Source organism: Dicentrarchus labrax, unplaced genomic scaffold (genome assembly GCF_905237075.1).
Source record: "Dicentrarchus labrax unplaced genomic scaffold, dlabrax2021, whole genome shotgun sequence".
Classification (NCBI taxonomy): Eukaryota; Metazoa; Chordata; class Actinopteri; family Moronidae; genus Dicentrarchus; species Dicentrarchus labrax.
In genome coordinates, this window is record NW_026136707.1 from 10,178,263 (window position 1) to 10,193,396 (window position 15,134).

The 15,134-nt window shown below is 43.8% G+C and overlaps 1 protein-coding gene across 1 annotated transcript; it reads left to right on the top strand.

Annotated features, from left to right (window-relative positions):
- Positions 1–42: 42 nt before the first annotated feature.
- Positions 43–11,012, top strand: rasip1 (Ras interacting protein 1). Its single transcript, XM_051406015.1, has 17 exons — positions 43–212; positions 1,268–1,421; positions 2,955–3,076; positions 3,378–3,829; positions 4,007–4,267; positions 4,369–4,610; positions 4,695–4,859; positions 5,395–5,599; positions 5,691–5,989; positions 6,100–6,261; positions 7,393–7,433; positions 7,734–7,888; positions 8,244–8,356; positions 9,291–9,585; positions 9,960–10,123; positions 10,209–10,350; positions 10,462–11,012. The coding sequence occupies exons 2-17, from the start codon at positions 1,377–1,379 to the stop codon at positions 10,638–10,640; spliced, it is 3,042 nt and encodes a 1,013-aa protein (XP_051261975.1). The 5' UTR covers positions 43–212; positions 1,268–1,376; the 3' UTR covers positions 10,641–11,012.
- Positions 11,013–15,134: the final 4,122 nt, after the last annotated feature.

Consider the following 15,134-nt stretch of genomic DNA (forward strand, 5'->3'; position numbering starts at 1 on the left):
GCTAACGATACATCTGTGGGGGAAATGATCATTACTGTTGTTGCAGCAGGGAAACGATCAGAGCAAGACCAAATATCTTGCAAGAAGTGCAAACAAGAACTCCACCTGACTCAGAGAAGAAATTCACATCTCTCTTCAGATGACATGTGGTTGCCACTGAGCATCCCCCATGTTGTGTCTGACACTTGAGTGTAACATTGCACAGAAAGGAGGTAAGCCTGTCCCACTGGAGGCACCTGTAATAAGAGAAATCAGTCCATCTTACAAATATAATGCAACTGAGACACAATAGACACAATAGATTACAGTTAAATAAACAATGTTGCTTTATTGATATTCCTCACCTCAGAGGTTGGATGATCCACGCAATCCTCCAGTATGTTGGTGGCTTTAGGAGTAGCAGTATTGACAGGCGAGACAGATCAACTCATCAGTCATTGTTAAAGGTTTATGATTTTGAAATATTATATTAGGTTACTTAATATTGGATGCAAATATGGCCTCATCTCACCTTCTTTAGGACTGACTGACTTTAAGTTAAGATCAATATTTCTTTTAATACCAAATGGTCTTGTAGGCTTGAGAGGTGGCTGACAAATTTGTGTAGTAAGTGTACTCAGTAGTAAGTCCTCCTTCTGCAGACGACTCAATCACAAGGTTAAAAAATATGCCTAGCAACATTTAAAATCAACACAATTGCTTTTTTCATATATTAATCTTATTTATTGATCTATACACACGCTTTTCCATAACAAAGAGAGCTCTAGTCTAGTTTTAGAATAACTAATTGTCTGTCTGGGCTATTTCCAGTCAACATATGTAAAGTCTTCGAGAAGTCAAAGTCTTTCTTGATTTCTTGATCAACTGCTGTGTAAAGAAATCAGATTCTGATTCTTGACTCAAGTCATTGATAAAAAAAAAAAATAAGAAAATTTATGATGTAACCAGTTGAAGTCTGATGTTTTCAGTATTGCTTTTTAAATTCCTTTGCTCAAACATTTCTTTTTAATGTTTGACAACATCGGTCAGTAAGCCTATATTCTGCATTTGCCTGTTCCACATGTAACTGAAGCCAAAACACACCAGTTTATTGGCACTGGATGATGAATTGCTCAAAAATAAGACTGACAACCAGGCTAATTACAGTTAGACCTGATTTGTTGAATCAATATGATGCAGACAGTGACAACTAATAATAATATTAGGCTAATGTTACAGTACAGTGCTTGTTGTTTGAATTGAAGTATTCTGTTCTCTCCTCCCTCAGAGAAAAGTGGAGTAGCCTTTGAAATGGGACGAGGATTATTGACCCGTTATGACGTATTCAGTCTACAAATCCCGATTTCGGAGGATCCAGCCCCTGAACTGGGGCCACAATGACAGTCCCCTTTCTCTTTCTCCATCTTCCTGTTGAAGACGAGGTCAGAGATCACAGGTGTCTCTGTTGCTCCCTCTAGCTTCCTGTGTCACAGTGTGTGTATTTCCTTCATCCTCTTTCCAGCAAAACTTCAAACTCGGCCTGCTGTGTGTTTTGCGATGTGTCGCGATATCTGTTTTAATCCTAAAAATCACAACGCGTACCGGATTGAAATGGCCACATTCTTAAAAATCTGTTGCAGCTTTGAAACCCCGTTGGATGTAATTAAACTTTATTAGGACAAAACAGTGACACCACATTTCTGTTTAATCCAGACAGAAAGAAATATTTATGTCCAGACTCCTTTGTGGTGAACAATATCGTATGTAATATTCCCGACAAGCTCTCAAAGACTCATATGTGTATGTGTAAATTTCACTCGTCTCTTTCTACCAATCTCTCTCTCTCTCTCTCTCTCTCTCTCTCAGTCAGGATATAGGTGTTGTCCAGAGGAAAGGAAGGAAATTCTGTCACTTAGAACAATGGGCCTGTTTCTCTATCTATAGACCCAGAGAGGCTGAGAGCCAGAGGGAGAGAGGGTGCAGATCTTGTCCAGTTATAAGAAAATATATTTTAGTTAAAAGAAGAGCGAACCAATGGATATTAAGAATTAGAGATGTGTATGTAGATGTGTGACAAGTTTAGGCCTTTTTGAAAATGGAATTTAATCGCGGGGAAAAGGAAACATACAGGGTTATTAGATTACTTTGAGCTGCGTATTTGCATTTCGGTGGCGAAGAATCATCATAACACACTATAGAAGGATCACAAGTAACAGTGGGTGAGTGTTTTTTTTTTAATCTGATACCTTAAAGCATTTGAATATCTTTTGTTTACCATTTTGATTCTGTGGTTTTCAAAATATTCCACCACAACATCTAGGACAGGATGCGTGTTAAAAACCGCCGTCTCTTCTGTCTAGAAGGACAACAGTCGTTTTAAGGTGTGGACACACATGTACAAGATATGACAAGATTGGTAGTCTTGTCAGAAATCCTACTTCCAAACATGGTAGTTTTCCAGAGGAAATGCAGTGATTGTGTTTCGGCCTAAACATTCCTCCTGTGAGGGGAGAAAAAAAGCAAGTGTGATCCTTAATTTTGATGGTATTTATCATAGAAGTAACACAGAGAAATGGACAGGCTGTGACCTTTGGAGCGGGTATTTCCCTGTCAGTGCAACAGCTGGACCTGAATCCTACAAAAGATGCTTCCTGTTTGAGAATGGGAAATTCACGCTATGATTCTCAGGGGCTGATTGGGGTGATTTGAGTTAATTTCTTTTTGTTTGTTTTCCCCATGTTGACAACCTGCTGTAAGTATCCTGTTGATATTTTTTTTGATGGTGACATCATGCCATTGTTATATTGTTTCACGTCTGGCATTGCTGACACACATTCCTCGCTACAGTGTCGAGGTAGATTGAGAAGATTACAGTATCCTGACATACTGTAAACTATTGGATTGAAAAGCCACATTTAAAAAAAACATATGTGCATGTCTGTTTATACTGCATCCTTTCTGTCTCCCTCTGTCAGATGGAGGGGTCTGGCAGTCCTCGTTTCAGAAAGCTCCATTTCCCAGTGGGTCTTTGGATCAACTCACCCAGGAAACACTTTGCCAAGCTAGGGGGTCGCTGGCCCAGCGCTATCTCTGTCAAGTTGGTCTCTTAAACTCACTTTTTTATCTCCTGTCATGTGTGCTTGTTCTCAGGTTATGCAACCTTAATGCCATTATTGTTTAATTAGAATTCAGTGTTGTTGAATGAACAGTTTATGTTTTGATGTCATCTTATCTTACTTCCACTGTCATTAGTATCCTTCCAACTGTGTAACCTTTCCCTGTTTTATTTTAGTCCTTGTTGTTTGTCTGTGTTTAGTCAGTCATAATTCACAGCTGACTGGTCCCTTCCTTTCTCCTTCCTCTCCTCCATCTGTCTTCCCCTCCTCTGTTGTTCCCAGGTCGACCACCAGCTCTGACGCAGCCTCCCTCCACGAGGCCCCCTCTGCCCCTTCCTCTTCCCTTTCTAACTCCACCCCCTCGCTGGCTTCCCCTACCCCATCCCCATCTCCTTCCCCGGCCTTCCTCAGGCCACGGCCTGCTGGGCCCCAGTCCCGCACAAAGCGCCTTTCCCATCTCTTCCTACGAGGGCGCTCGAACAGCGACCGGGACCGGGCGGTGGGGGAGAGGGAGAGAGAGGTTTGGGCTCATTCAGCTGCCCCTTCCTCACACCACTACTTGCCCCCTGCCTCTTCCACTGCCCCGGGCCTGATCAAGATCTATGGGGATGCCCTCTCCAGTGGGGCCAACTATCGCTCCCTGCTGGCAAACATTCACTCTACAGCGAGGCAGCTCATCGCCCAGGTCATCACTCGGTACACTGAGAGAGAGAGGGAGGAGACAGATGACGCAGGTTTGAGAGAGGGAAATTTTCTCTCATTTGGACCTCTGCTACGACCCATTACTGGGAATTGTTTGCTCAAATTTTTTTTGACCAATTGGGAATGACTTAATATAAACATAAACCGCAGTGTAGTGTTATGGAAAAATAATTACCCCCCCCCAACTCTCTTCCTCCATTACCTTCTAGCTCTCCAGAAATACAGCCCAGAGGACTTCCTGTTGTGTGATGTAATTGGAAAGCCCATCCAGCAGCCAGATGGAGCTATCAAATGGGAGACAGAGTGCCGGAGAAGCGTTGCCCCATGGGAATGTCCCTTGTTGTTAGTGGACATGTGGCGGCCTAAAGACGGATTTGAGCGGCGCTTTGAAATCCAAAGAAAAGAAGACTATGAGAGAGAAGAAAGAGAAAGGGAGAAGGAGCGTGAGAGGGAGGGAGAGAACTGTCAAGGTATGTTTAAGACTCAACAGGCAGATATGTTACCATGTAAATTAACTCTTATACATGGCACAGGGTCAGACTGACAGAACCTCTGACTGTCTTGACCACAGGTGTGCGCTGGCGTCGGAGCAGGATATCATCAGGGGGAGGACCAGAGGAGAGCGAGCGGGGTCACCGTGGAAGGAACACGGAGCTCAGGAGGAGCATCAGTGACATGAACCTGAGTCTGCGGCGTCGCCAGGGCAACCACACCAGCAAAGACCCCCGTGGCTCTGGCAACCGGCCTAACAACAACGGAGGAGTGCAGGACAGGAAGAATATAGTGAGCATGATCAACCAACAACCAGGAGAGGTAATGAAGACGATGTGGTGAGAAAAAATGGAATTAATTGTGCTTTTGGAGTTCTAATCATCACGTCTTCACCCTCGTTTTCAGATTAGAGCTTCAAAAGCAGAAGCAAAGGTCGGGTGGATGAACCAGCCAGCGGAGGACGAGAAGGATTACTCAAGCTGCGACCTGGAAGTGATGTCACAAAGTTTGATCCTTCCACCCACAGACCGGCCCTTCTTCCTGTTGCTGCAGGGTTATGATCAGAGCAAGGCAAGACATGCTGACAGATGATATCGCACACACACAAACACTCACAAACGACACTCACACACACACGTACACTATGGAAACACACACAGACATTATACATGGTATACTGTATAACAAGGTGTATACGTGCACATATGCAAACTAACAGGCACACTGTAGAGGATTTGTGCAGATGTACACGCGTGCACACACCCTGTACATGACATCATACCTGCATGTCTGTAATCGCCACATACCATCGGGGTTTCCATCACTCCACGAGCCTCTCCCATTCAGCGTCCTGCACAAAACAGCCTCAGAGCAGCACAATGCCTCAACAATTTATCCAACGAAAGCACTAAACCCCCCTGTGTACATCATTCACACACAATGACCTCACACAGGTCTCCATTGTAGCAAACTGTGACACACTTCATACCTTATCAACTGTCTTCTGTTGAACTTAACATCTCTAAGATGGAAGATTGATATAAACCATAGCACTTAAAAGATAACAGACCTCCCTGACTTCCTTCTGCTCTGCTGTTTTGTTTAGGATTTTGTTTTGTACATCATGGTTGGACATACGCATGTGTTTGGAAGAAAGCCTACAATGAGGGAGAGGGAGAAGGATAGAGAGAGGGAGAGGAAGGGGAAGAGGCCTCTGAAGGTGGACACGTTCCTCTCGGCTCCTGACCTCTTGGCCAGACACTTATTGGTCAGGAGAGACTCCGCTGTTCCCGAGACGCCCACAGGACAAGGTATTAAAACAGTCACTAACACATATCATACTTAGACCCATAATGCACTTGCTGTTTTAACTCTACCTTAATCAAATTTTTATTTTATTAGCTTTGATGCGGCCCTTCAGAGGAAGTGAAGTCACACACAATGGAGTGGCCATTTACAGGGAGACAGTCCTAAAGCCTGGGGATGTGATCGGTCTGGGGAACCACTTCCTTTTCCTGTACCGTGACCCCCGTGTGTCTCCAGCTCCACCGCTGGCATTGACCCTGCCATGGCAGGCTGATGTCTCCACCACCTGCTGCCCCTCGGGGTTGGTGGACAGACAGGAAGCACTGAGGCAGTACCTGGGATCTACGGAGGCAATTCTGAAGTTCCACCCCCGCCACGCAGATTCCCTGTTACAGGTGAGACAGGAAGAAAAAGAAGATAAGAGAGTTAACTAACTATCCTTCTACTATTTATCTGGTATCATGGAAAAATACAAACATTATGTTTATCCCTCATTTTCTCTTAGGAGATTATCTCCAAAAATTCCTCTCCAGACTCTGGGGGCGGTCCTTTAGCTCCTGCGTATCTTCTGTCAATCATGATAGATCATGCCTCCAAACACCTGGACCCCGCTCTCACGCCACAGATATTACTCAAGTCAGCCAATCTAATTAAAGAAATTGTCTGGGTAAGTAAAGAAACAGCTCGAATGATGATGATTAAATGATATTTGGCGTGCACTGATGGCCTAAGGATTCTGGCGCCATCCAAGACCACAATGATCACAACAGCCCTTTGTTGCATGTAATTTCCCATCTCTCTATCGCCTCTCATTTCCTCATTTCTTTCTACTGTTGGCTCTGTAATAGTATTAGTACATACATACAAATGCATTATAAATACTTAGAAAAACCCTAAATGGGCACAGCAGTGCAACATTGGCATGTTGTTAACATGCTCACAGTAACAATGCTAACATGCTGATGTTAAGCAGATATAATGTTTGCCATGTTGACCATCTTAGTTTCACATTAACATACCAATATTTGGTAATTACTTAAATACACAGAGCACAACATACAACTGAGACTGATGGAAATGTCACTAGATTTGCAGGTATTTGGTCATAAACCAAAGTATTGGACAAATTGAATTTTGACCTGATGATGGTGCTAGATTCAAGGTCAGAGGTCCATTAGAGTTAGTACAGAGGGAAATAAATGTCTCAACCAAATTTCTTGCCAATCCATTCAATAGTTGTCAGACATCTGACACAAAACCACAAATGTCAAACTCAAGGTAGCGCTAGAGGAAAAGTCAGGAGGATTTCATCTTTTGGGAACCATGAATGTCAGTCCATCCAATAACTGGACCAAAGTAGTGGACCAAACAACACTGCTATCCATGGAGCCATGCTGCTAGAAAACTCCATGTTATTATATGTTAAATAAAATATTTAGGAGGTTTAGTGTTTCATCTGTGGAGTGGATCTCAAGTGCACCATTAACATTTTTTGGGAAAGTATTGCGTGACAATATGGCCATGATCACACTTATACAAGCTTGGCAGAAAAACATCAGGTAGGCAGATTGAGACTGCCACTTTCAGTCAGACAGAAAAACCAGCAGACAGACATATACCCTTCATTGTGGCCTGCTACGTTGTGGACAGGAGCGAGGATGAGCTGATGTCACTGCCCTTCTGCTGGAAAATGTGCTGTAATTGTCCTGGCTGCAGGGCTAGACTCTGTTCCCCCTCCTCCACCCCCACACTAAGCCAAGATGTCTCTCCTCTCTTCTGTCTCCAACTCTCTTTACAGGATAACATTAAGGAATTTGGGGATAAGCATCCCACGCAAAAGTAAGAACATTTTTGTTCTACGTCATGTTTCCTCTGTTTAGAGATCTCCAGCTGAGTGATTCATGATACATTTGTGCCTGATCTGTTATGTCTTTGGTAAATTTTTGTAGTATGATGAAAGCATTGTAACACAGTGATGTTGGAAAATGGTTGAAATATAGTTGAGTAATGATAACTCAGTCTATTTTTACTCACAGTATGGTGCGTTTCTCTTTGAAAGCACCAACAAAACACTGACAGGAGAATGTTCACAATCATTTTACAGCTCACATAACTTTGGCATTACATAAATGTGTCCAGTTCCACAGAGCAAGAAGGTGAGATAAGCACGCCGAATGTCCTGAAACTGTCTTCTGACCTTCGACCCCTGATGTTCTGGATGTCAAATGCCACAGAGCTTCTTAACTTCTTTCAGGTCAAAGTTGAAGCCATGGAGAAAGAGTGGGAGTTTGAAGGTGAGACTGATAAACAATGGAAATAACTGATTCTAGTAAAAAAATAGGGTTGTTGCTGTTTAATTAAACAGAACTTTGGCAACGTTGGATATATAAATTCAGAAAAATGTTTACAAAAGCACACATATCAAAGCGCGATAAATACTAGGTGCTGGACCAAAGTACATGTGAAAAAGAGAAAGAGTCCATACACTCGATAATGCTCCAGTGACTATTTATTAATATACCAATATGTGTTATATATGGTATATATGTTTCTGGCACAAACCCTTTTTCAGACATCACACTTACACCCAAAACAACACATAAATGTTCACCATTAAATAAATTCATCTTAGTGATTGTTTCTTTAAAGCCCCGGGGGACCCACTTCTGACAGCTGACATGGACACCTGCTCAGAAGCTCTGGCGCAGCTGGATGATGTCATTATGCACACCTTCCAACAGTGTGTGTATCACCTCACCAAGGTACAGTATAAACAGACAAAAGCAGTGTCACAAATCCATACTACATACTAATTCTACACTGTATGCTACTTCACTGTCACTGTGTACAGTTTTCGCAGTTAGTAAACAAAGAAGTCAACATAATTTACCATTTTAGACGTGTGGCGCCAGATGTCAATCAAACTGCAACTTTGGAAAGCCACTGCCAATTAAACATCACAAAGAGACAGCAAAATGTCTTTCCTAAGACTTAATACATTTTTTTGTTATCCAAGATTTTTCTGAAGCACTCTCACCGCCACCCACAATTTATTTTAATTTTTTCCAGCTGTGAGCAGCTCCTCCATTTCCTTTGTGCTTTGCATCCTGGGAGAATAATATGCATCAACAACACGTAACACAATTGACTGTATTTAGTATGCATGCTGTCTAATTTCACTGTACTTCCTTTTGTCTGTTGTCTTGTGTAAACACACTACGTACTAAAAATCGGTTTGACTTGCTTTCTTTGCTACAGCCACCTTAGATGCTAACATGCTGAGGTTGATGGGAAGTCATTAGTTCAGCAGGTATTTGCTGATAAATAGCCTATAGAAATTTGACCTGATGATAGTGATAGTTGGGATATGAATGTCTGTACCAAGTTTCATGGCGGTCCATCCAATAGCTGCTGAAACACTTCAATCTCAAATGCAACCTCATGGTGGCGCTAGAGGAATAGTTAGGGGATCAACAAAGTCAGTAGGATCCATCCTCTGGGAATCACAAATGAATGTACAAATACATGGCAATCCATCCAATATATTACTTATATAAATGTATTTCAGTGTGGACCAAAATGGTGGACCAACCAACAAACAGGTGGCCCTAGGGATGCCAATGCCAGCCAGCATTACTTTAATATTTCATTATTTAAACAAATTAACTCAAGTTTCTTTCCGTTCTGTCCACAAAGACCCTGTACTCGCTCCTTCCAGCTCTCCTGGACACAAACCCATTCTCCAGCGAGGAGAAAGAGAAGGACAAGGATGGAGCTCGGGGTGCAGAGGGAGAAGAGAAAAGAGAAGGGGAAGGAGAGGTGGACGATGTGTCCGCCTTACCGCCTAGAGTTGCCGGGCTGGTGGAAGTGTATCGCTGTTCCCTGATGCTGTCGCGGGAGGCGTGTCTGTCCCCGCCGCTCACCTCCCAAACCTTTGGCTACCTCTTCTTCTTCACCAACACCTCCTTGCTCAATACATTGCTGGAAAGAGGTGAGAGGGGCTTATATAACCTTTACTGAACAGCAGCCACTGTGGCCACAAGAATAGAAAAGTCATAAACTTAGTGACACTGAGCAGGAATGCCAGTTATACAACAGTATCTAGTTTCTAACATTAGCTAACAATAAGCTGTTCATACCAGACCAAGTAAGGCTGTAGCCTGTTTATGAAAACACTTCACACATTTGTGGTATTTCTTCTTTCAAATGTTAAATTGTCTTGCTTTAGAGGTCACGGTCACATTCTATGAGCTGAGGGTTTATGTGCTCTCTTTAATAACAGAATAAACTCCTGTCTTATTATTTGTAAAAACAGAATTGTTTCTATTCACAACACATTTTTTTTGTTCTGTTCTCTCCCATTAGACGGGCTCTTTTCGTGGTCCAGAGCGGTCCAGATCCGTACAAACTTGGACCTGGTTCTGGACTGGCTGCAGGGGGCAGGATTAGGAGACATAGCCTCAGAATTTATGAAGAAACTGTCAATCACCGTCAACTTCCTGTGTATTCCCAAGACTCGACTTATCCAGGTAATACAGCTACATGTGCAGTGTGCCTCCTCAGTCCTTACCCCAAGAATATTAATTGTCTCTCTATTAACCTCTCATCTTCCAGTCATCCTGGACGAGTCTACAGGAGGATCATATCTTGTTAAGCCCTTCCCAGTTGCACCACCTGCTCACCCATTACAAGCTGGGTCCAACCAGAGCCCCACCAGCATCCTGGGGCCCTCCACCAGGCACAGAGCTGAGTGGAGGTAATACATCATAAATAAAACTAATAAAAAGGATAAGAATTCAACCATGCAGTTGAGACGGTGAAGTAAGCTTTGAAGTCAATTGTTTCTTTTCCTTTTCTGATCTTTTAGATATTTTTGAGAGCTTCCTGGACCATCCTCCTCTAATCCTCCCAAATGAGACTCCACGCCTTGACCTCGCCCAGCCAATCCCAAGCCCTGAGCTGCAAAAGGAAGTGACACGTCTCCGCACCTTCTTGTGGGGACTCGACCAGGATGAGCTCCCTGCCAATCAGAGGACTCGGCTTTGAGGAAGCCCATATTTGTCTCTCTGTCGATGTCTCCTAGAAGGGAAAAAAAAGGATATCACCAGAAACAGAAAACCAACCTGCACACCACAAAAGCAAAAAAATCAAACTGGACATGTTTTCTGCATTTCTGTTGCCTGGTTGTTGTATTTTCATGACATTTCCATATCAATTCATTTATTCATTTAGATATTTTCAAGTAAGAGAAATGTATTGGCTTCAGTATGTCTTTATAGGTTTTATTTTAAAGCAGGGAGTAAAACACCATGTCTGTTGGGCCACGCAGTGTTATGCTTTACGTGACTGTTTTACTTGGCTTTCATGTATGTTTTTAAACTAGTTGTTTTTAATAAAACGTTGAATTCTAGTAAAAGACCTACAGTTTCCGCATGATCTTTGACAAGGTTGTTTCCCACTGCGGGGCCCCTTGGGCTTGGCACTCGCCTCAAATTCAACACCAAAGGAATATTCCACAAGGTGGCAATGCAGGACTCATTCCCCTCTAACGTTAAATGATGAGTCTGCAGGTAGAATTGCTTGACTAAGGAGGTGATCATACAACTACATTATCGTCTGCTCCAAAGGCACATTCTCATTTCCTGTAATAATGGTAGCATTTTACCAAAGGTCATGACTCAAGCGAGCAAATGAGACTGTGACGACCACACACAAAGGTTACCTTTAAGGTAAACTGTCGTAAAGGTAAAAGCTGGTGACTTAAGAGCAGGGGATGTTTTAATTTCCCTTTGGTTGTTGTGACACACTAAAGCGGTCTTCTCGGCAGGGTTTCCGATTTCATTAATGTGGTATAATTCCCAGGCCATATAAAAAAAGTCCAGTTTATTAAGCATAAATTAGCAAGGGGCTGTCATGAACAGACAGCAGACAGGTGATATCATCAGCGGTGACTAACAGCTTAACTTGACCTTGAACTGTCACAAATTTGTAATATCCAGTCAATTCCACTGTCTAGTCAGCCAGACATCTTTAGAAACCACTTTCTTTGTTTTGAGAGTGAAGCTCAGTGACGTCTCAACAAACCCAAGTTATCGTGTTCCTCCTTTGGCATCTGACCAAATGGCTTCCTTTCTTCCGGTCAGCTTCTCAGAAGAATTCCTTTACGGTAAAAAGCTCAAAAAAACATCAGTCTCGTGAGAGACCCCTGCTTACATCATCACTGTTGCCTCCGGTTCTGTCTCCCCAATTTCTTACTGTACTGACATCAAAAAACATGCCATTGAAAAAGACCACTTCTAGATTATGAATCATGAGAAGAGGCTCCCTGTGGTTAGATTTATCAATTAAGTGATTGTAATCACTCTCATTTGAAATTCAATGTGGTGTATGAGTGAGAGTGAGACTGTGTTTGTGTGCTAATTTCAACTTTCCAGTAATGTCAAACAGATGTAGTCTGTAGCTTTATAATTAAACACAGATGGGGCTCACACTGGTATAGGTCCATGCTGATTGTATGATATTACAGTAGTGATACAATACGGTGACCAATGTCTGAGTGCTATTAAGTAACGTGTAGGGTTTAGTAAGCATGTGACACACACACTGTTTTCTGTGATCTCTATCACTGACGCAGACAAAGTGTCATACACACTTTCACCCAGAATTTCGTAGTCATACACACAAACATCTTTCTCTGTCTCACACACACACGCACACTAAGTAGGCTTCTTTACCCAGGTGCAGAGTCCCACACCTGTTGTAGCAGCTCTCTGTAATTAGCTCAACACAATTATCATTGGTGGATGGAGGGGTGGGTGTGTGTGTGTGTGTGTGAAGACAATGGGGCAGTTATTCTCTCCCTATCATCTCCTTCTCTCTCCCTGCTGTCGAGTAATGAAAGATTCTTCCCTTCTTCAAAGAGACGGAGTTTCCTACAAAACAGCTGAGTCAGAGGAGAAAAGAGAGAAGGATGAAAAGAAAAGCAGAACAGTAGGGAGGCAAGCGCGGTAATGCAATGCTGCTGGTGTGAGGCCCAGTGGACCACAGTGATTGTGTTCATTGTTGTTACACACAGGAGTCATTTTCAGGAACCAGAAAGGGCCCATGGCTCTCACACTTAACACTAACAGCTACAACCTGGCATGGCCTCAGTATCTATTTGTGATCTGGTAACACTTTACCTGAGCCCTGCGTCATCCTAAAGCCCGCAGCATAAGGAGGTTTTTCAAGTAATACGTCAGGGGAAAGGGCAGAATATGATGACTGTAGAGCTACTGATGGAGGTTGTGAGACATGGTTTATCAGGAAATCGGAGGGGAAAGTGTGAGGGTTCAAGTCCAAAGTAGTCATCATTACCAAATACTGCAGGATCTGCTTTCTTATAGCAGTGGGGACCGAAATTCTATCCCGGTCTCACACAGCCAGGGAAACAATATTACTTTTATGAGTGTGGCTCAAAAGAAATAAACTCAAAATATTTCTCATTTTGGATCTCAGACTGAAAATATTTAAGGACCTGGCTGTACAGTCACCAGAGAGTCAGCTCTAGTCTGAAACAAAGTGAGAGTGGAATATTGTACATGGCTTCTGGCAAAGTCCTGTGTTAAGGCCAGGAAGGAAACAAGGGAGCAGGGGAATCTCTGTTAGGTCACAGACAGAGAAAAAGACAGACTGGGGGTGTAGGAATCTGCATGAGGTTTGAGACAAGTGGTGAGAAGGTCAGAGGTGCTGGGAGGGAAATCAGTCAGATGCAGACAGACGACAGACTGTGGCTACCGACTTTAGGTGGATGAAATGCACAGCAGGGCCTCAGTGAGATGACTAAAAGGCCAAGAGAAAAGCCTTGCTTCCTCAAGGGACAGATCTGCTTTTTTTTCTCTTCTGGTTACGTCACCCGAATGTGAAATGCACACATAAACACACAAACTTTTTTTTCACACATGCATGCCCCTACACACAAATGTACACAGGCACACGCGGGGATATAAAAGAACCCCTGTGAGGTCAGATCCACCGGGCTGAGGCTGTCCACTGTTAGTAAGACTGGCCAGCTAAGCCTCACAGTCTCACTGGCAGCTACAACCACCACCACCACCAACCACTGTACCCTGCCTTGCCCTGCCCTGCCCCGGCCTTCTCTCCACTGGCGGCTGTCTGTCCAGGCCTGCTGCTGCTGGTTCTCCCGGGCAGCAGCAGCAGCAGCAGCAGCAGTGTTTATGTGTGTGTGCCACCAATTTGGGACTGGTGGTCTTTTCCTCTTTTCCAAAATGTCCTCATCCACCTTATCCCTCCTTTCCTCTTCTTTCCTCCTGTTTTCCTGCCTCTCTCGTTCTCGCTCAGTATGTTTCTCTCGGGCCGGGGGGCCTGTGGGCCTGTGGGTAGGGGCCTTATTCCATCAGCCTGGGGCTTCTGTCAGAGGCTTGTTCCATTTTGCGTCATGGTGTTGACTGAGCGGACCCCACACTTAACTCCCATAGAGCTATGGGGTTGGGCGGCAGGGCGGCCGGCGCAGGCTAACGCGGCCCCGTGTTCAGCGTGGTAATCTGATGGCCATGTTTATTTTATGCAGCTCTCCTTTGATGGAGCAGAAAAAGTCTTTGGGCTTTTTGTTTCAGCACTTTCACTGCCAGGTCAGAGGTGCTCGCCGTGGTTACGCTCAGGAAGAATAATATTTGCCCTTATATTCGCTCCAAACAGGCTTTTTTCCATATTAGTGTCAGGGATACTCTCTGGGTTTCTGCCTTCCACTGATTCGGCACATTGGAGGTGAAGGGTGGTGGGGGACCGCACCTCAAAAGCATCGCTCCCTGGAGGATAACGGGGGTGTTCCACAGGTCGTCTCCGGGGCCTGTTCCTATACCCCTGAGTGAACCCCCGTCACACTCAGCTGCGGACCTGAGAGACAGCCCTGTAGCCATATATATATGTCCCAGTAGTGAAGGAAAACACACACATAAACACATGAAAACACTCTCCCTCCTGCTTGGCTGCCCCGGACTCCACCTCAGCTGTCAGTCGTCCAAACCTCCCAGGGGTTCGTTTTAATGGAGTTACCAAAAAAACAGAGTTACCTCTCCTTGTCTGCCTGCGCCTTTCACTGCCTCACCTCAAAACTCACACACCCACCTATCTGCCTTGTGTCAGCTGTTTTAGATGGGTCGAAAAGCCAGGGAACCGCACAAAGTCATTATATGAGGTTTTGACCTAAAACGCACAAGAGAGAGGCAGAACTGTCCACGTTCACTGGATCAAATTCTGACCCCAATTTGTTCTGTACAACCACACCATAAAGTACAAATAAAGTCTCACGTATTGCCCCTCATCCCAATGCTCTGCACTTACTGTCTCTCTGTTGAGCTTTACAATGTTGATCTGACCTGGGAAAGTGTTGTCTGAGTGGCGACTTACAGGACTTGCTGTGTCATGCAAGACTGCTTTTTTACTTTGAAGATTAATTAGTATGTAGCTTTTGAGAAAAGAAGCCCAGATTGTGGCTGGAATATTGTTTATCTATCTCGATTTTGTTATTGTAATTGGCCA

Bases quoted from the DNA above. Each gene is read 5' to 3' on its own strand.
- rasip1 (XM_051406015.1), top strand. From the start codon at position 1,377: ATGACAGTCCCCTTTCTCTTTCTCCATCTTCCTGTTGAAGACGAG. The intron at 5,990-6,099 runs GTGAGACAGGAA...ATTTTCTCTTAG, and splicing joins ACGCAGATTCCCTGTTACAG to GAGATTATCTCCAAAAATTC. The intron at 7,889-8,243 runs GTGAGACTGATA...GTTTCTTTAAAG, and splicing joins GAAAGAGTGGGAGTTTGAAG to CCCCGGGGGACCCACTTCTG.